The sequence below is a fragment of the Oncorhynchus mykiss genome, chromosome 31 (genome assembly GCF_013265735.2).
Source record: "Oncorhynchus mykiss isolate Arlee chromosome 31, USDA_OmykA_1.1, whole genome shotgun sequence".
In the NCBI taxonomy this organism is placed as follows: domain Eukaryota; kingdom Metazoa; phylum Chordata; class Actinopteri; order Salmoniformes; family Salmonidae; genus Oncorhynchus; species Oncorhynchus mykiss.
In genome coordinates this window covers 6,386,358-6,407,286 of record NC_050571.1, presented here as the reverse complement: position 1 = coordinate 6,407,286, position 20,929 = coordinate 6,386,358, and the positions used below count along the sequence as shown (strand labels likewise).

Here is a 20,929-nt window from a genome sequence, read left to right as displayed (position 1 = left end):
ACAGCCTGGAGGTGTGTTGGGTCACAGGCCAGCATCCTAGAGTTGCCTCTTCACTGTTGACGTTGAGACAGCTGTTTTGCAGGTACTAATTAATGAAGCTGCCAGTTGAGGACTTGTGAGGCGTCTGTTTCTCAAACTAGACACCCTAATGTACTTGTCCTCTTGCTCAGTTGTGCACCCGGGCCTCCCACTCCTCTTTCTATTCTGGTTAGAGACAGTTTGCGCTGTTCTGTGAAGAGAGTAGTACACAGCGTTGTACGAGATCTTCAGTTTCTCGCATGGAATAGCCTTCATTTCTCAGAACAAGAATAGACTGACGAGTTTCAGAAGAAAGTTCTTTGTTTCTAGCAATTTTGAGCTTGTAATTGAACCCACAAATGCTGATCCTCCAGATTCTCAACTAGTCTAAAGAAGGTCAGTTTTATTGCTTCTTTAATCAGGACAACAGTTTTCAGCTGTGCTAACACAATTGCAAAAGGGTTTTCTCATAATCAATTAGCCTTTTAAAATGATAAACTTGTATTAGCTAACACAATGTGCCATTGGAACACAGGAGTGATTGTTGCTGGTTAGGGTTAGGGCTTCTGTACGCCTATGTAGCTATTCCATAATAAATCAGCCGTTTCCAGCTACAATAGTCATTTACAACATTAACAATGTCTACACGGTATTTCTGATCAATTTGAGTTTATTTTAATGGACAAAAAATTCGCTTTTCTTTCAAAAACAAGGACATTTCTAAGTAACCCCTAACTTTTAAACAGTAGTATGTACATATATATATATATATATATATATATATATATATATATATATATCTTGTTGTTATTAGTCTCACCCTACAGCTCTATTCAACCCCTCCCATCTATCTCCTAACACCATCCATTTCAGATTTCTATTCAGATTTCTATTTGAACACTATACAGTCTAACAACACAAGACACAGTTTAGTTCAATGGAGGCTTGTGCAAGCATTCCTTGAATAGCTGCTGGCCTTTAATCCACCCCTTGGACTATCTTTGTATGGTCCTCAGAGATTTGTCTTGGAGCTCCACACAGAATAATAGTTTACTACCAATGTGTTCCTGCTATGTCCCTGACGTCCAGCTGAAACTGTTACCATCGTGTGTCATCACAGTGTTCCTGCTATGTCCCTGACGTCCAGCTGAAACTGTTACCATCGTGTGTCATCACAGTGTTCCTGCTATGTCCCTGACGTCCAGCTGAAACTGTTACCATCGTGTGTCATCACAGTGTTCCTGCTATGTCCATGACGTCCAGCTGAAACTGTTACCATCGTGTGTCATCACAGTGTTCCTGCTATGTCCCTGACGTCCAGCTGAAACTGTTACCATCGTGTGTCATCACAGTGTTCCTGTTATGTCCCTGACGTCCAGCTGAAACTGTTACCATCGTGCGTCATCACAGTGTTCCTGCTATGTTCCTGACGTCCAGCTGAAACTGTTACCATCGTGTGTCATCACAGTGGTCCTGTCATGTCCCTGACAGTGTTGTAGTACTCAAGTCTGGTCTCGAGACCACATATTGAGTGTCTCGGTCTTGTCTCGGTCTTGTTTCGGTGTCAGATACATTTGTACTCGGTCTTGACTTGGTCTCGGGACAATGAGAACTCTTAATTTCTTCCCGAGATTAGCCGAGACCAGCGGAGTAAAAAAACAACTCATCAGCTTCCATTCAGTCAGCGCGTAATACTGCTTCGCCAGGTCAAATGTGTAACACTCCTTTGTTGAAACATGAATATCGTAACGGTCTTTATATCTTTTAAACACATGTTTGCGCAGTCGCAAAACCTGTAGGCCTTCAGCGTGTGACAGGTTCGTGATTCTGAAAGGACTGCAACCGTAATAATGATGTAGTACACGGGAGAGAAATCATGCACAAAGTAGCCTACACAATCGCGAAGCACGTGACATATATTCACATGCGCGGCTGCTCATATCGCCCATTTTCAGTGGAATATCATCTGCAGGCAGCAAGGGTGTGCAACTCTCAGCTGGTTTTGGCATGGAGCAGCTCACATCGGTAGTCGGTAGGGTAGGAAATATGTTTCACCTGTATAATGACTACCAGTAAATGCTAACTAAGGCTACAATGGGTATGCAAAAAAATTAAAAATAATAATACAATAAAATACAATGGGTATGCAAATTAGGTATTGAAAACGTTTAGTCCGAAGTATTGGTTAGTTTTCTATTTGTGATGCGCAAATGTCATCGTGAACTGTTTGCATCAGGGGCGTAGACATGGATGGGTAGACACAGGCACACCCACTGGGGAGCCAGGCCCTGACAGGCCCACCCAATCAGATTGATGTGGTTTAAGCATTGTTGTGGACTTAGACCGTCAAGTTACATTACAAAACATAGGAAAACATAGAATTTTTCACTTTGCTGGGCGGGCCATTTGGGAACTTTTTGGCAAAATTTGAGTATACCCACTTCACAAGCTACCACTACACCACTGCGTAGGGCTGATGGAAAGACAGCAGTCACACACAGCATGATGTTTAAAGCACCACTACACCACTGCGTAGGGCTGATCGAAAGACAGCAGTCACACACAGCATGATGTTTAAAGCACCACTACACCACTGCGTAGGGCTGATGGAAAGACAGCAGTCACACACAGCATGATGTTTAAAGCACCACTACACCACTGCGTAGGGCTGATGGAAAGACAGCAGTCACACACAGCATGATGTTTAAAGCACCACTACACCACTGCGTAGGGCTGATGGAAAGATGCAACTATATAAGAGGTTATAAAAATAGCTTCTACTTGACTCAGCGTTCCATGAAGTGTAGTAAGGCATTGTTGGCAGAATAGATGGACGCAGTTCAATGCATGGTTAATAAAATTCACCAATACATTTCTTGGTAGTCCCAAAAATATTGCAATCAGGGTGAAAATCACAGCTGGCCTGGTACATTGTTTTCTGCCTCCATTCGGGATGCAGTGTTTCAGTTTCAATGACACATTATTTTGGACAAAAAACGGACGAATGTAACTAAGGCTGGGAATGTCAAAACAATCAAACTAGCAAGGGCAATGATCACAAGTCAGTCATAATGTGGCTAATAGGCTAGCGTATCTATTTATGTAGCAAGCTAAAAACACTGAGCCTAACGTTAGCTCAATAACTTTTTTTTCCAACGTAGCTATACTGCACCGCTGTAACTCTGCGTTGTGTGTGGTTGATAGAGACTATAAACGTGGACTTTGGAGATCAGGTAGTTTCAATCAAGCAGAACTGACTCTCTGCATCCTGGATCTGCATCCAAAAGGAAATAAAACATTTGTAGAGCACATCTGTTCTGAGAATCGTTGCCTCTTTTTCTCTCAGTGCATGAAAATGATTTAGCTAGCTAGCTGCTAGGAGGATGTCATGTCATTGGAGGGGTGGGTGAATGACTGACCTTTTTCCCTTCATATCGTTTTTCGGTGGCTATACACACCTATAGATGTAGGTGTCATTTGGTTAGCTAGCAAGTACTTGAACAACTGTTATCCAGTTAGCATATCTCTTGTGTTTGCAAATTCACTATGGCTATCTACTCCGATTTCAGAGCACTCTCGTTTGAGTGGGCCAGAGTGCAGAACAACTGATGAATTTACTAACATGTAACACCCGCTAAATATGAGAAAAAATAAATGCTAGTTAGTCAAGCACGCTTTAGATAACACGTAAACAGCCAAACCAGCGACTAAAATGGTCAGAGCGAGGTGTTCTCTCAATTGTGGCTGGAAGTAGCTAGCTAGCAAGCTAGCCAACTTTAACCAGTTAGCTTGGGTGCTTGGTTGGGACAAGCATGCATTGGCAGGCGAGCTGCAGAAGGGTGAGGAGAGTACAATTCCCCGTCATTTATTAATGCAATTTTGACGGCCAACGAGCTGAAAAAGTTTGAGAGCGTTTATCTAATGTTCCTTTCTTAGATTTTAGCTCATCTTGCTCTGGCTAGCATTAGTTGTTGATCTTGTTGTTGTTAATATGCATAACTGAGTTTGTTTGATCAATAGGACTGTAAAGTTCTCAAATGTAAGAGGACTCCTTCGGTGTTTACATATTTCATAATCCATAATCCATTCAGTTGTATTTTGTGGCCTTTGGCGAATCTATAATGATCGAAAGTCGTGTTCTTGCAACCGGTCTCACTTTGACTTGGTCTCGGTCTTGACTCGGTCTCGCCCACCCCTCCGGTCTCGGTCTTGACTCCGTCTCGCCCACCCCTCCGGTCTCGGTCTTGACTGTGTCTCGCCCACCCCTCCGGTCTCGGTCTTGACTGTGTCTCGCCCACCCCTCCGGTCTCAGTCTTGACTGTGTCTCGCCCACCCCTCCAGTCTCGGGTCTTGAATCGGACTCTATTTGCTCTGGTCTTGGTCTTTAATCAATCTCGCTTTAGATGGTCTTGAATGCAACACTGGTCAAGAAGCTGAAACTGATACTGTTGTGTGTCATCACAGTGTTCCTGTTATGTTCCTGACATCAAGCCAAAACTGCTACCATTCTGTATCATCACAGTAGGCCAGTTATGTCCCCTCAGCTGACAGACATGTAGGCTAGCTGGTATCAGAATGGACAGATTAGATATGACAGCCACTTTAATTCAAAACCAGGTTGGTCTGTCCTTTCACATATGAAACCAGTCATGCAACCTTAATAATGAGTGTAGCAATCATCCATAGCAGCATAATTATGGGATTCTAAAATGGAATGTGTACCATTAGCAGTGTCAGTGCTGGTACTGCTACGTCGTCTTGGAATGACACACAGATGTTCTACGAACATGTCCAGGGTCAGGGGAAAGTAATACCGTCCATGTTCTCTGGTCAAAAGTAGGGCACTATATAGGGAATAGGGTGCCATCTCTGGTCAAAAGTAGGGCACTATATAGGGAATAATTCAAAATCAAATCAAATCAACTGTATTTATATAGCCCTTCGTGCATCAGCTGATATCTCAAAGTGCTGTACAGAAACCCAGCCTAAAACCCCAAACAGCAAGCAATGCAGGTGTAGAAGCACGGTGGCTAGGAAAAACTCCCTAGAAAGGCCAAAACCTAGGAAGAAACCTAGAGAGGAACCAGGCTATGTGGGGTGGCCAGTCCTCTTCTGGCTGTGTTGGGTGGAGATTATAACAGAACATGGTCAAGATGTTCAAATGTTCATAAATGACCAGCATGGTCCAATAATAATAAGGCAGAACAGTTGAAACTGGAGCAGCAGCACGGCCAGGTGGACTGGGGACAGCAAGGAGTCATCATGTCAGGTAGTCCTGAGGCATGGTCCTAGGGCTCAGGTCCTCTGAGAGAGAGAAAGAAAGAGAGAAAGAGAGAATTAGAGAGAGCATACTTAAATTCACACAGGACACCGAATAGGACAGGAGAAGTACTCCAGATATAAAAAACTGACCCTAGCCCCCTGACACATAAACTACTGCAGCATAAATACTGGAGGCTGAGACAGGAGGGGTCAGGAGACACTGTGGCCCCATCCGAGGACACCCCTCCGGACAGGGCCAAACAGGAAGGAATAGGGTGCCATTTGAGACATTGACATGTGAAGCAGTTCAGACTCAAGGAATGGAGGAATTGACTTTGGTTGTTTCGGGTTCTACCCTACTCCAAATTGTATTTTTCCCCAAGCATTTAAAGAGTTTTGCACCACAATGCAGGAAACCGAATCCTTCCTATTTTGAGTCATTTTCACTATCTCTTATATCTTAACAGCATTTGTTGTGGGCGGGCTATGTCGGCATCACCTTGTGCAGATCAATATCCAGCTATAGGAGAGCCAGATAAACTCAGTGTTGAGAGAAAAAGGAAGTCTTTATTTCAGTGGGTGGATTTGGAGCAACAACTCCTCTCTGTTTAGAAATTCTGTTCTGGTGATCAACATCTAACTTATTTGCCTGGCTATTAGGAGGAACCAGTAGGTTCTGACGTCACAGAAAACAAAGCGAAATGTTGAAAATGTCTATTATTGTTTATTCATTTTACAGATGTCAGTTATGCCAGAATACTGTAATAGACACTAGGTGTTGGCATTTCATAATTTATGAATGTTCTTCATTGGATGCTAAATTAGACAATTCAATTATACTAATACCATTTCTCAGAGAAAGTGATTTTGTTTATTAAGCAATATATGTTTTCTTGAAAAAGAAAGGTATCAAAATTATTGGCACCCCTAAAGATTCTTGTAAATACAATAAATAAATAAAAATGTAAATCTGGATTAACGTTCTACTCTTTAAAATTAATCTCAGTTGAAGAAACTTTAATGTGGCCTTCCATGGCTTCCTCTGCCACTAGGGTATAAAAATTGTGGTAGCATTCATTATCCATCACCATGGACACTCTGAAACAAAGATTAATATAAAGAATGATAGTAAAACACTTTGTAATACCTTAAACTACATTTTGGGAAAAAAAAGGCAAACTCATTAATTGAATCAGATGCCTCATTCATCTCAAACCCCACAGATATTGCCAACTCCTTTAATCGTTTTTTTTAATGGCAAGATTAGCAAATTTAGGCATGACATGCCAGCAACAAACAACAAACCTACACATCTCAGTATAACTGACCAAATTTTGATAGACAAGCATTGTAATTTTGAATTCCGTAAAGTGAGTTTGGAATGGTTGAACAAATTATTGTTGTCTATCAACAATGACAAGCCACATGGGTCAAACAACTTGGATGGAAAATTACTGAGGATGATAGAGGTTGGTATTGTCATTCCTATTTGCCATCTCTTTAATACAAGCATAAGAAAAGTGTGTGCCCTCAGGCCTGGAGGGAAGCAAAAGTTATTCCGATAGTAAAGCCCCCTTTACTGGCTCAAATAGCCAACCAATCAGCCTGCTACCAACCGTTAGTAAACTTTTAGAAAAAAATGTGTTTGACCAGATACAATGCTATTTTACAGTAAACAAATTGACAACAGCATGCTAATATGGAAGGACATTAAACAAGCACAGCACTTACACAAATTACTGATGATTGGCGGAGAGATTGTGGGAGCTGTTTTGTTAGACTTCAGTGCAGATTTTGACGTTAGTCTGCTGCTGGAGCAATGTGTATGTAATGGATTTACACCCCCTGCTATACTGTGGATTGATAGTTACCTGTCTAACAGAACACAGATGGTGTTCTTTAATGGTAGCCTTTCTAACATAATCCAGCTGGAATCAGGCATTCCCCAGGGCAGCTGTTTAGGCCCCTTACTTTTTTAATTCTTTACTAATGACCTGCCACTGGCTCTGTGTAAATCCCATGTGTCTATGTATTTGGATGACTCAACACTATGCAAGTCAGCTACTATAGCTAGTTAAATCACTGCAACACTTAACAAGGAGATGTAGTCAGTTTCAGAAAGGGTGGCAATACATAAATTAGTCCTAAATAAAAAAAAATAACTAAATGCATTGTATTTGGGACAAATCATTCAATTCACTCAACTAAATCTGGTAATGAATAATGTGGAAATTGAGCAAGTTGAGGAGCCTAAACTGATTGGAGTAACCCTGGATTGTAAACTGTTATGTCAATCTCTCATGGCTCAATGTGGAGGAGAGATTGACTTCATCGCTACTTGTTTTTGTAAGAGGTGTTGACAAGCTGAATGCACCAAGCTGTCTGTTGAAACTACTAGCACACAGCTCGGACAAGACATGCCAGAACAGACTATGGGAGATGCACAATATTAAATAAACCCAAGGCTACATGGAACTATTCCACATCAAGTAACTCACGTAAGCAGTACAATTTGATTTTAAAACAGATAAAAATAAACCTTATAGAATGGCAAGGACTGTGAAGAGTCACACACACAGCTACAAACACACACAGCTGCAAACACACACAGGTACAAACACACACAGGTACAAACACACACACACACACACACACACACACACACACACACTCACACACACACACACACACACACACACACATACACACACACACACACACACACACAGGTACAAACACACACACACACACACACACACACACACACACACACACACACACACACACACACACACACACACACACACACACACACACACACACACACACACACACACACACACACACACACACACACACAGGTACAAACACACTATACACACACACTATACATACACACTATACACAGACACTATACACACACACTATACATGCACACTATACACACACACGCACGTACACCTGGGTGGTGTTGTAGTGGAGTAGTGGGTAGTAGTGAGGGAACACACTTAATGTATTGTAAAGTCTGTCGTAAAATGTATTTTAATGTTACATTTTTTATTATATTGTATACTGTTGCCTTACATTTTGCTGGACACCAAGAAGAGTAGCTGCTGCCTTTGGCAGAAACTAATGAGGATCCATAATAAACCCCAGGAAGAGAAGCTGCTGCCTTGGCATGAACTAATGGGGATCCATAATAAACCCCAGGAAGAGTAGCTGCTGCCTTGGCATGAACTAATGGGGATCCATAATAAACCCCAGGAAAAGTAGCTGCTGCCTTGGCAGGAACTAATGGGCATCCATTATAAACCCCAGGAAGAGTAGCTGCTGCCTTGACAGGAACTAATGGGGATCCATAATAAATACTAATACTAATACAGAAGATACATATGTTGCATGACAGTGATTGCAATATTTTCTTTTACTGAATATTGACAAAAATAATGATCTGAAGGGGGTTAGCCATCAGTGACGGAGTTGACAAACCACTGACAGAGTTGAAAACAGATACGTAAAACATGCCAATGTTTGCAGTCCACGCCTAGATAAGGAGTGTCTGGTGCTGTCCCTTTGGTGGGTTACCAATTGAGCAGATTGCGGACTTAAGAAAAAACGGCATAGTCATCGGCATACATTTCTGAGCAATTGTATTAGTATAAGAAATATAATCAACAACAAAAACAATGTCATGCAGTATAGCTCAGTATTTGTATTATTTCTACAGTAGTTTTTGCTAATGTTTATCAAGGATGTCAATAATTATGGAGGTGACTGTAGATGTATGGTCCATATAGATGCGTGATCCAAAATGGTAGATGAATGCTTCATCAACAGGGTTTAGGAGGTCAGTATGGGTGAAGAGGAAGGTACCACTCTCTTATAAACAGTTCAGTTATGTATTTTATTTATAGGTTATTGTCACTCCCACCTTAGGGCCAGTGATTCATATTCTTGCTTAACCTTTTCTACAGTAAGTATACCTGCCCTAGATGTAATCACAATCCATCAGCCTAATTTGAATTCACTCAAGTAAAAATAAACAGCCATTATAGATAGTTAGCCACAGCTCTCTGAAACTGATTGAAATGCTCTAAATGTTATGTTGTCTAACGTGAAAATGAGACAGAGGTGGTGAAAAACCTTGTCTGGCTCATAAATCAAATTAGGAGCAGCTGTGACATCGACTGGATGGAAGCACTGAGCCAAAGTCCCAGAAAATAAAGTTTATAATAAGATTTAACAACCATATTGTACGAAGGGCTAAAATGTTATGTTTTCACTGTATTCCAACGGTGAAATTACTCCGATTAATTTTATAGAAAAGTTTCGCCCACAGTTATCTTAATGTCGGCTTGGTCAATGGTCAAATAGTTAGTCAGAAAACTCATGTGTAGTTCTTAGTAATTAGTAAATTTATGTTCAAGAACTACTCCATGAATATACATCTTCTACAAGATCTAATCTTCGACTAGAACTCATCTTCTTTTAGAACTCATCTTCTATTAGAACTCATCTTCCACTAGAACTCATATTCTACTAGAATTCATCTTCTACTAGAACTCATCTTCTACGAGAACTCATCTTCCACTAGAACTCATATTCTACTAGAACTCATCTTCTACTAGAACTCATCTTCTACTAGAACTCATCTTCTACTAGAACTCATCTTCTATTAGAACTCATCTTCTACAGAACTCATCTTCTATTAGAACTCATCTTTTACTAGAACTCATCCTCTACGGTCCTCATCTTCTATTAGAACTCATCTTCTACTAGAACTCATCTTCCACTAGAAGTCATCGTCTACTAGAACTCATCTTCTACCAGAACTCATCTTCTATTAGAACTCATCCTCTACGGTCCTCATCTTCTACTAGAACTCATCTTCTACTAGAACTCATCTTCTATTAGAACTCATCCTCTACGGTCCTCATCTTCTACTAGAACTCATCTTCTACTAGAACTCATCTTCCACTAGAACTCATCGTCTACTAGAACTCATCTTCTACCAGAACTCATCTTCTATTAGAACTCATCCTCTACGGTCCTCATCTTCTACTAGAACTCATCTTCTACTAGAACTCATCTTCTACTCGAGCACATCTTCTACTCGAGCACATCTTCTACTCGAGCACATCTTCTACTAGAACTCATCTTCTACTAGAACTCATCTTCTACTAGAACACATCTTCTACTAGAACTCATTGTCTACTAGAACTCATCTTCTACTAGAACTCATCTTCTATTAGAACTCATCCTCTACGGTCCTCATCTTCTACTAGAACTCATCTTCTACTAGAACTCATCTTCCACTAGAACTCATCGTCTACTAGAACTCATCTTCTACCAGAACTCATCTTCTATTAGAACTCATCCTCTACGGTCCTCATCTTCTACTAGAACTCATCTTCTACTAGAACTCATCTTCTACTAGAACTCATCTTCTACTAAAACTCATCTTCTACTCGAGCACATCTTCTACTCGAGCACATCTTCTACTAGAACTCATCTTCTACTAGAACTCATCTTCTACTAGAACACATCTTCTACTAGAACTCATCTTCTACTAGAACACATCTTCTACTAGAACGCATCTTCTACTCGAGCACAACTTCTACTAGAACTCATCTTCTACTAGAACTCATCTTCTACTAGAACACATCTTCTACTAGAACTCATCTTCTACTAGAACTCATCTTCTACTAGAACACATCTTCTACGAGAACTCATCTTCTACTAGAACACATCTTCTACTAGAACTCATCTTCTACTAGAACACATCTTCTACTAGAACTCATCTTCTACTCGAGCACATCTTCCACTAGAACTCATCTTCTACTAGAACTCATCTTCTACTAGAATACATCTTCTACTAGAATACATCTTCTACAGAACTCATCTTCTACTAGAACTCATCTTCTACAGAACTCATCTTCTACTAGAATACATCTTCTACAGAACTCATCTTCTACTAGAACTCATCTTCTACTAGAATACATCTTCTACTAGAACTCATCTTCTACTAGAACTCATCTTCTACTAGAATACATCTTCTACTAGAACACATCTTCTACTAGAACTCATCTTCCACTAGAACTCATCTTCTACTAGAACTCATCTTCTACTAGAATACATCTTCTACTAGAATACATCTTCTACAGAACTCATCTTCTACTAGAACTCATCTTCTACTAGAATACATCTTCTACTAGAACTCATCTTCTACTAGAACTCATCTTCTACAGAACTCATCTTCTACTAGAATACATCTTCTACAGAACTCATCTTCTAATAGAATACATCTTCTACAGAACTCATCTTCTACAGAACTCATCTTCTACTAGAATACATCTTCTACAGAACTCATCTTCTACAGAACTCATCTTCTACTAGAATACATCTTCTACAGAACTCATCTTCTACAGAACTCATCTTCTACAGAACTCATCTTCTATTAGAACTAATTTTCTACTGGAACTCATCTTCTACGAGAACTCATCTTCTACAGAACTCATCTTCTACTAGAACTCATCTTCTACTAGAACTCATCTTCTACTAGAATACATCTTCTACAGAACTCATCTTCTACTAGAATACATCTTCTACAGAACTCATCTTCTACTAGAATACATCTTCTACAGAACTCATCTTCTACTAGAATACATCTTCTACAGAACTCATCTTCTACTAGAATACATCTTCTACAGAACTCATCTTCTACTAGAATACGTCTTCTACAGAACTCATCTTCTACTAGAATACATCTTCTACAGAACTCATCTTCTACTAGAATACATCTTCTACAGAACTCATCTTCTACTAGAATACATCTTCTACAGAACTCATCTTCTACTAGAACTCATCTTCTACTAGAATACATCTTCTACAGAACTCATCTTCTACTAGAACTCATCTTCTACTAGAATACATCTTCTACAGAACTCATCTTCTTCAGAACTCATCTTCTTCAGAACTCATCTTCCACTAGAACTCATCTTCTACTAGAACTCATCTTCCACTAGAACTCATCTTCCAATAGAACTCATCTTCCACTAGAACTCATCTTCTACTAGAACACATCTTCTACTAGAACTCATCTTCTACTAGAACTCATCTTCTACTAGAACTCATCTTCTATTAGAACTCATCTTCCACAAGAACTCATATTCTTCTAGAACTCATCTTCTACTAGAACTCATCTTCTATTAGAACTCATCTTCCACTAGAACTCATCTTCCACTAGAACTCATCTTCTACTAGAACTCATCTTCTATTAGAACTCATCTTCCACTAGAACTCATCTTCTATTAGAACTCATCTTCTACTAGAACTCATTGTTATTGGATGGTCATTGTTCTTGCTCTCCAGTCTTTTGTTGAGTTATGTCTCAGACTGTAGAAAGAATAGATGTATGTCAAGTCTCGATAAAGTGACCCTCCTCATTCAGGCAGTGCTGCTTTGGTTTCTGGAGGGACTTCTGTCACTTGGCAGTGGTTCAGACTGGTGACAACATTCACAGCAAGTGAACCCTCAGCACCAACAACAACCATGTACAACATGTCTATGCTGCAGCTACCATGCATAGTATTGGCCTTCCACCCACTGCCATGGTCCTTACTATATTGTTACAGGAAGGATACTGGTTCTAAATCTACTGGGTTGTCAAGTGAACACATTTGTTCTAAATTGTACCGTTCACAGTCAGAATGTATGTATCTTCATCTCGTTTCATTGCTGTGCCTAGACACAGTAATCTCTTACAACATTACGTGCTGCATGAAGCTTATCTCTTTAAAGACAATGCTTTTTCTTGTTTTAGCATGAAACTGCTTCTGACTGAAAGACCTTCAAAGACCCTCTTTGTTTCTTAAAATGCATGTGTCTCATTTAGGTTCTTAGATTTCTCTCTCCCCCTTTCCCTCTACCTCTCCCTATCCCTCTCCACCTCCCTCTCCACCTCCCTATCCCCCTCCACCTCCCTCTCCACCTCCCTCTCTCCCTCTCCACCTCTCTCTCCACCTCCCCCTCCACCTCCCTCTCTCATTCCATCTCCCTCTCTCCACCTCTCTCTCCCTCTCCACCTCTCTCTCCACCTCCCTCTCCACCTCCCTCTCCACCTCCACCTCCCTCTCCCTCTCCGTCTCTAAATCAAAACGATTGCAAATATGCCAGGACCCATCTTTACCACATAGCTGATCTGTAATCATAAATAATAGTGCTACATTTTTTTGGGGGGGGAAGGCAATTACTTTGAACAGTCAGAGTCAGTTTCTCATGGGGATTACATGCATTTGTTTTCATTTTCATGAGGCTTTACTATGGCCTACTGGTTTAGCACCCCTTGGGTGAAAGTCTGTTTAATGTGGAGTCTCTCCGTCCCTTCTAATACATAAAGCTTATCTCTGTGGCTTCACTTTCAACTGTCTCTCTCACATATGAACTTGACATTTTGTGAGCTGTCTCCTCTATTCCAAAGTAGACGCAAGATAGTGAGATAAAATTGAATCAAAATTGTGTCAAAGCAGTTCCTCTGCGGAAGACAGGGGGGCTAAAACATTATACGATATGTGCAGATTCCGTCCGTCAGTTTCCTGTTTCTAACATAAAGAAGAGCTAAACGTTTTGGGTTATGGATATAAACGGTTTACCTCGCTCTCAGCATCCCAACCGTATTTCGGTAATAAGTGGATCTTTTCCTCTGGATTTCATCGTAAAGCAAATATTTTGAGAACATTATAGAACTTAGCTTATAGCTAAAAACAAACTACATTTTATTGGTGTTCATTCTGGACAATGAAACCAGCTGTGTGAGTCTAGTGACCGTTTACAGGACAACTTGTAGACAATAGCACTGTATAACATGTCATAAAAGATAGTCATGTTTCAGGTGAAATGCATGTGAAATGACCAGAATTCAGGCTATGATTGCATATAAAGGTAAAATAAAAATAAATAAAAATGTCCCCACACTGATGAATAACAAAGCAATGAGTAGCATGCTCCAGGATGTCCTGGAACATATGACTGAAACTCACTAATTATCTGTGTTTTCATTATCTCCCTGTCTCTTCAGAGTGTGAGTGAGTTTGGCCTGGACATCATCGAGACCCCAGAGGGAGACAGATGGCCTCAGCTGATCGTCCAGCAGAGCCTGGACCGCGAGCAGAAGGACACCTTCGTCATGAAGATCAAGGTGGAGGACGGAGGAACGCCACCCAAGTCCAGCACGGCCATCCTGCAGGTTACCATCTCCGACGTCAACGACAATCGACCGGTCTTCAAGGACAGTGAGGTGGAGGTGAACATCCCCGAGAACGCCCCCATAGGAACCTCTGTCACCCAACTCCACGCCACAGACGCTGACCTCGGCTCCAATGCCCAGATCCACTTCTCCTTCTCTAATCAGATTTCCTCATCCACCAAGAGGCATTTTTCCATCGACAGCACCACCGGGCTGATCACTGTCAAGCAGCCCTTAGACCGGGAGGCCACTCCAGTCCACAAACTCATTGTCCTTGCCAGCGATGGCAGCTCCACCCCCTCCAGAGCTGCTGTTATCGTCAACGTAACGGACATTAATGACAATGTTCCGTCCATAGACACTCGGTACATAATGAACCTTGTAAATGGAACTGTTCTACTGTCAGAGAACGCACCTCTCAACACAAAAATAGCCCTAATTACAGTGACGGACAAGGACTCTGATCTGAACGGAAAAGTGACTTGTTATACTGACCACGATGTTCCTTTCAGGTTAAAGCCCGTCTTTAATGACCAGTTCCTGCTGGAGACTGCGGCCCCCCTAGATTACGAAACAACCAGGGAATATGCAATTAAGATTGTAGCGTCGGATTCTGGGAAGCCTCCTTTGAACACTTCAGCGATGGTTTTAATTAAAATTAAGGATGAGAATGACAACGCTCCCATCTTCCCTCAGCCTGAGATTCAGCTGTCCATACCAGAAAACAATGATCCATCCACGCAGCTCATAAAGATCAGTGCCATGGATGCAGACAGCGGACATAATGCAGAGATTATTTATTCTCTTGGCCCTGACGCTCCTGATGGGTTTAACATAGATCGACGATCAGGTATCCTCTCCGTTGGAAAACGCCTGGACAGAGAGAAGCAGGAGAAGTATTCGTTCACTGTCATGGCGAGGGACAATGGGTCTACTTCCCTGCAGAGCAATGTCACAGTGAGGTTAATAGTGCAGGACCTCAACGACAACAGCCCAGCTTTCACCCATCCTGAGTATAACTTCTACGTGCCTGAGAACCTGCCTCTGTACGGGACCGTGGGTCTGATCACCGTCACAGATTCTGACGCAGGTGACAACTCTGTCATAACACTGTCCATCCTGAACGGGAAAGACAATTTCATTATTGATCCCCAGACCGGTGTGATCAAACCCAACATCACGTTTGATAGAGAGCTGCAAAGCTCATACACTTTTATGGTGAAGGCTATAGACGGAGGGCAACCACCCAGCACTTCATACGCCAAGGTCACCATAAACGTTGTGGATGTCAATGACAATCGACCCGTTTTTGTTATCCCCTCATCCAACTACTCTTACGATCTGGTCCAGTCTACCACCAGCCCTGGGTCTGTGGTCACCAGAGTGTTTGCTATAGACAATGACACTGGCATGAATGCTGAGCTGCAGTACAGTTTCATTGGGGGATCACCAAGAGGGCTGTTTGCCATAGACAAAACAACTGGTAATATAACTCTGCAGGAGAAGATAGTCTCAGCCGATCAGGGTTTACACAGGCTAGTGGTGAAAGTCAAAGACCTGGGCCAGCCAGAGTCCTTACACGCAATCGCCCTCATTCACCTGTTCATTAACGAGACTGTATCCAACGCTACGTTCATTCAAGAGCAGCTACGTAAGAGCTTGGAGACTCCATTGGACCGTAACGTGGGAGACAGTGAGGTCACACCCCAAGCCAACGGATACGTGATTGTTGTCATCGCAATTATAGCTGGGACTATGACAGTCATCTTAGTCATCTTCGTGACGGCCTTGGTGCGCTGCCGTCAGACGCCCAGGCACAAAGTGGTGCAGAAGGGCAAGCAGAGCGGCGAGTGGGTGTCGCCCAACCAGGAGAACCGTCAAATCAAAAAGAAAAAGAAGAAAAAGAAGAGATCCCCTAAGAGCCTCCTCTTGAACTTTGTCAGCATAGAAGAATCCAAGCCTGATGATCCCAGCCAGGAGCACATTAATGGAACCCTGGACCTGCCTGTGGAGCTAGATGAGCAGACCATGGGGAAATACAACTGGGCCACTACGCCGACCACCTTCAAACCTGACAGCCCAGACTTAGCCAAGCATTACAAGTCTGCCTCCCCCCAGCCAACCTTCCAAATCAAACCAGAGACCCCGATGGCGCCCAATAAACACCACGTGATTCAGGAGCTCCCGCTAGACAACACGTTTGTGGTGGGCTGTGACTCGCACTCCAAGTGCTCCTCCACCAGCTCAGACCCGTACTCGGTCTCAGAGTGCAGCTGTCAGGGGGGATTCAAGACTCCTGGGCAAATCCACACCAGACAGGTAATTCATAACTTATTTTCTAAAGCTACCTATTGTTCCCACTCCCACTCCCTGTATCACTGTCCCTTTGTTGATAAGATGGAGCGTGATGGGTGGCAGCGGGAGGGAGCCGGGAGAATGAACCACACAAAAAGTCACATGTGCATTAATGTCATCAGCATTGAATATTGAGGAAGAATACCTCAGAGAGGAAGGAGAGAAATGAAGTTTGGCCAAGAAACCTCATTCAAATTAAATCTATCTTTACTTCTTGAAAAATACAGATTATACCTCCCTGTGCTATCTTGTATTATATGTTTGGAAAAAACCCTTTAACCTTATTTGGGTTAATGTTCCACTTTAAAGTATAATGGAGGCAGTGGAATGGTGGGAACTAGTCTTAAATGAGAATCTTAAGTGAGAAAGGCTGGTGGCAGAGTAATAGCATGCTTAAGAATCAGGTCGGCCACGCTACTAATTGAACTCTGCCCAGGTGTATTTGCTGAGGACCAACGGATTAAAGCAGCGCTAAGCTTTTTTGATTGACACACCTGGAAAAAAAAAACTAGCATGTCTGACAGACAGAGGAAAACCAAACATAGAGTGTTTGATTTGGGTTCAATCAGCTGTTCACTTTCCCCTGAAATAGTAGGAAACGTATCCCCCAAGAGTTTCCACTACAGAATAATAAGACCTCATTAAATAATCCCAGATTTCCGTTGCGTGCTGGAGATATTAAGTGGTGTCTTGACTATGGAGGCTCTGAAGGCTTTGTCAGCATGAGGAGTAGAGCAAAGCAAAAAAAACTTTTGAATGCTAGTGTCTGGTCTGAGGCTTATGATTCCCTAAGAGATATGCCAAATGCGAAGTGCCCTAATAAATAAATGCAGGCCAGGGAGCTGAGGAGAGGTGGTCTTGCTGAGGGCAGAAAATACGGCAGAGCAGAGCAGGGCAGAGCAGAGCGGGGCAGAGCAGGGCAGAGCAGAGCAGGGCAGAGCAGAGGAGAGCAGGGCAGAACAGGGCAGAGCAGAGCAGGGCAGAGCAGAGCAGGGCAGAGCAGAGGAGAGTGGGGCAGAGCAGAGCGGGGCAGAGCAGATCGGGGCAGAGCAGAGCAGAGCGGGGCAGAGCAGAGCGGGGCAGAGCAGAGCAGAGCGGGGCAGAGCAGGGCAGAGCAGAGCGGGGCAGAGCAGAGCGGGGCAGAGCAGGGCAGAGCAGAGCGGGGCAGAGCAGAGCAGAGCGGGGCAGAGAAGAGCAGAGCGGGGCAGAGCAGAGCGGGGCAGAGCAGAGCGGGGCAGAGCAGGGCAGAGCAGAGCGGGGCAGAGCAGAGCGGGGCAGAGCAGGGCAGAGCAGAGCGGGGCAGAGCAGAGCAGAGTGGGGCAGAGCAGAGCGGAGTAGAGCAGGGCAGAGCAGAGCAGAGCAGAGCAGAGCAGAGCAGGGCAGGGCAGGGCAGGGAAGGGCAGGGCAGAGCAGAGCAGAGCGGGGCAGAGCAGAGCTGGGCAGAGCAGAGCGGGGCAGAGCAGAGTGGGGCAGAGCAGAGTGGGGCAGAGCAGAGCTGGGCAGAGCAGAGTGGGGCAGAGCAGGGCAGGGCAGAGCAGACCGAGGCAAGGCAGAGCGGGGCAGAGCAAAGCGGGGCAGAGCAGAGCGGGGCAGAGCAGAGCGGGGCAGAGCAGAGCGGGGCAGAGCAGAGCAGGGCGGAGCTCTATGGAATGGAGACAGTATGGTGGGTAAATAAGATCAAGGTAAAGATGGAGGCTTGGGACCAATAGAAAGAGGTTATAGCTAGAATTGGTCTTGGGACCAATAGAAAGAGAAGGTAGATAGACGAAGGCTTAGGACCAATCGGAGGAGGGGGTAGCTAGATAGAGTCAGTAAAAGATGGTTGCTGAGCCCATTTAACCAATTCATTAGAATCTTTAATGACTTAGCTTGCCGGGATCCCTTTTTTAAAGCAGGTGGTTGGTGTTGTAATATAGGTTAGGGTTCGTCATTGGTAGTTGTTATGGTGTGGTAGAGAGACAGTATTAATATAGGTCAGGGTTCGTCATTGGTAGTTGTTATGGTGTGGTAGAGAGACAGTATTAATATAGGTCAGGGTTCGTCATTGGTAGTTGTTATGGTGTGGTAGAGAGACAGTATTAATATACATTCATTAATTTATTCATTCATTAATTCGGTATTAATGGTCATAGCATGGGATTCATTCATACAGTACGATACATTTGATTATAAATGCGGGGATTAGTTTGTAGTTTATTTTATTTTATTTTTTGGTCTTTTGTTTTTCATGATTTTTGTTCACATCTAAAATAACACATCCTGCAGTTTTATCATGCATCTTTTATGATTTTATTTGTTGCAGGGTAACATTCTTGAATTTTGTACTTGTCAATCTTCACAGAATTGTACTGATTTTTTGGGGGGGAGGGGGGTTTGCCTTGTTGCCCTCATTGTGGCCTCTTGAAGCTTTTCCATCCTTTTGAAATCTGTTGTAGCATAGTTCTTACAGATTACTGTCTATCATTTTCAATCCCTTGTAGCATAGTTCTTACAAATGAGTTGTGTACATGGTAATTTAAAGAGACACCCACACAAAGCAGATATTCTTTTCCCTCTCACCAATCTTTTATTTAAAACCCATTTAGAAGCAACACTGCCAATGGTACATTATCCGTAAGCCTACTTGCAGAGCCAGCACAGGAACACATACTTCACTTGTTGTTCGTAATGCTCCCTGTCAAGTTGTCAGAATGGCTTTGCACTCATACTGGTTATGTCCTGCACTAAAAGACCCCCTGAAATACGCACAAATATTTATCCAATGTTTTGGTAAAAATTCTGATAAATTCTGATTTAAAAATATGTAAAATTTTTTTTTTGGGGGGGGGGGGGCAGTATTAATGGTCTATTTCATATATTCCTGATGTTGTTCATCAGTGAGAAATACTTCTCCTTTAAGCTAATCTGAATGAATTCATGATTAAATCACCATTCTCCTCCGTCCTTGTAATGTGCCGAATCAGCGGTTCAATCATTATATTTTATCTAGTGTAGGGCTTGCTAATCTGGGTTTGCTAATCTGAAAAAGGCTTTGCGAGTTGAATTGAATCATTATCTGTTTCTTATGGGGTAATTGTTGGTCAGGAATTTCGAGTTTAATCACTTTTTTGTTTCTTATGTAATTATTGGTCATAATATTTGGTCAGATTCTTTCAAACACATACTTTTGGTCTAAAGTGGGACAACGTTGTTCAAACTGAAAGACCAACACCACCTTAGAGATGTCAATGACGATGGTATATCTATTATCTCCGTTGTAATCTCCTGTCACCTTAGAGATGTCAATGACGATGGTATATCTATTATCTCCGTTGTAATCTCCTGTCACCTTAGAGATGTCAATGACGATGGTATATCTATTATCTCCGTTGTAATCTCCTGTCACCTTAGAGATGTCAATGACGATGGTATATCTATTATCTCCGTTGTAATCTCCTGTCACCTTAGAGATGTCAATGACGATGGTATATCTATTATCTCCGTTGTAATCTCCTGTCACCTTAGAGATGTCAATGACGATGGTATATCTATTATCTCCGTTGTAATCTCCTGTCACCTTAGAGATGTCAATGACGATGGTATATCTATTATCTCCGTTGTAGACTCCTGTCACCTTAGAGATGTCAATGACGATGGTATATCTATTATCTCCGTTGTAGACTCCTGTCACCTGGAGCGTTTGAAAAGTAGGGCCTCCCTGTTGGCATTAGATATGACAGTTAAGTGTGCTTATTCGAAGCCTACACGTGAAGTAAATCAGGGTTTGGTGAGAATCTAGAGCTCAAAAGGCTAATTAAAAGCATTAAAGGGTTAATCACTCATAATACAATATGATTAAAATCTCTGTAATTAGGTTTCGGGAGAGGATAATAGATAAAAGAGGAAAGAAGTCAACGTCCTTTAGGATTGTTAATATTATATCAGGTATACCTGTGTTGTTATGTGTTAATAACATTTAGACTACGTTACCCAGCAAGCTATGCGGGGGGATGGGGGGGGGGGCAGGTGGTTGAAGAATGCCTTGCATGGCTAAATAAGGAGTTTTTTAGC

General features: G+C 42.4%; 1 protein-coding gene across 2 annotated transcripts in view; it reads left to right on the top strand.

Annotated features, from left to right (window-relative positions):
* LOC110504499 (protocadherin-11 X-linked) overlaps positions 1–20,929 on the top strand; it is a 306,316-nt gene that overhangs the window by 15,143 nt on the left and 270,244 nt on the right. For both annotated transcript variants that reach the window (XM_036970557.1, XM_021583254.2), the window contains exon 3: positions 14,357–16,843. In XM_036970557.1, the coding sequence (XP_036826452.1) occupies positions 14,357–16,843 (2,487 nt within the window). The remainder of the gene's footprint in view (positions 1–14,356; positions 16,844–20,929) is intronic.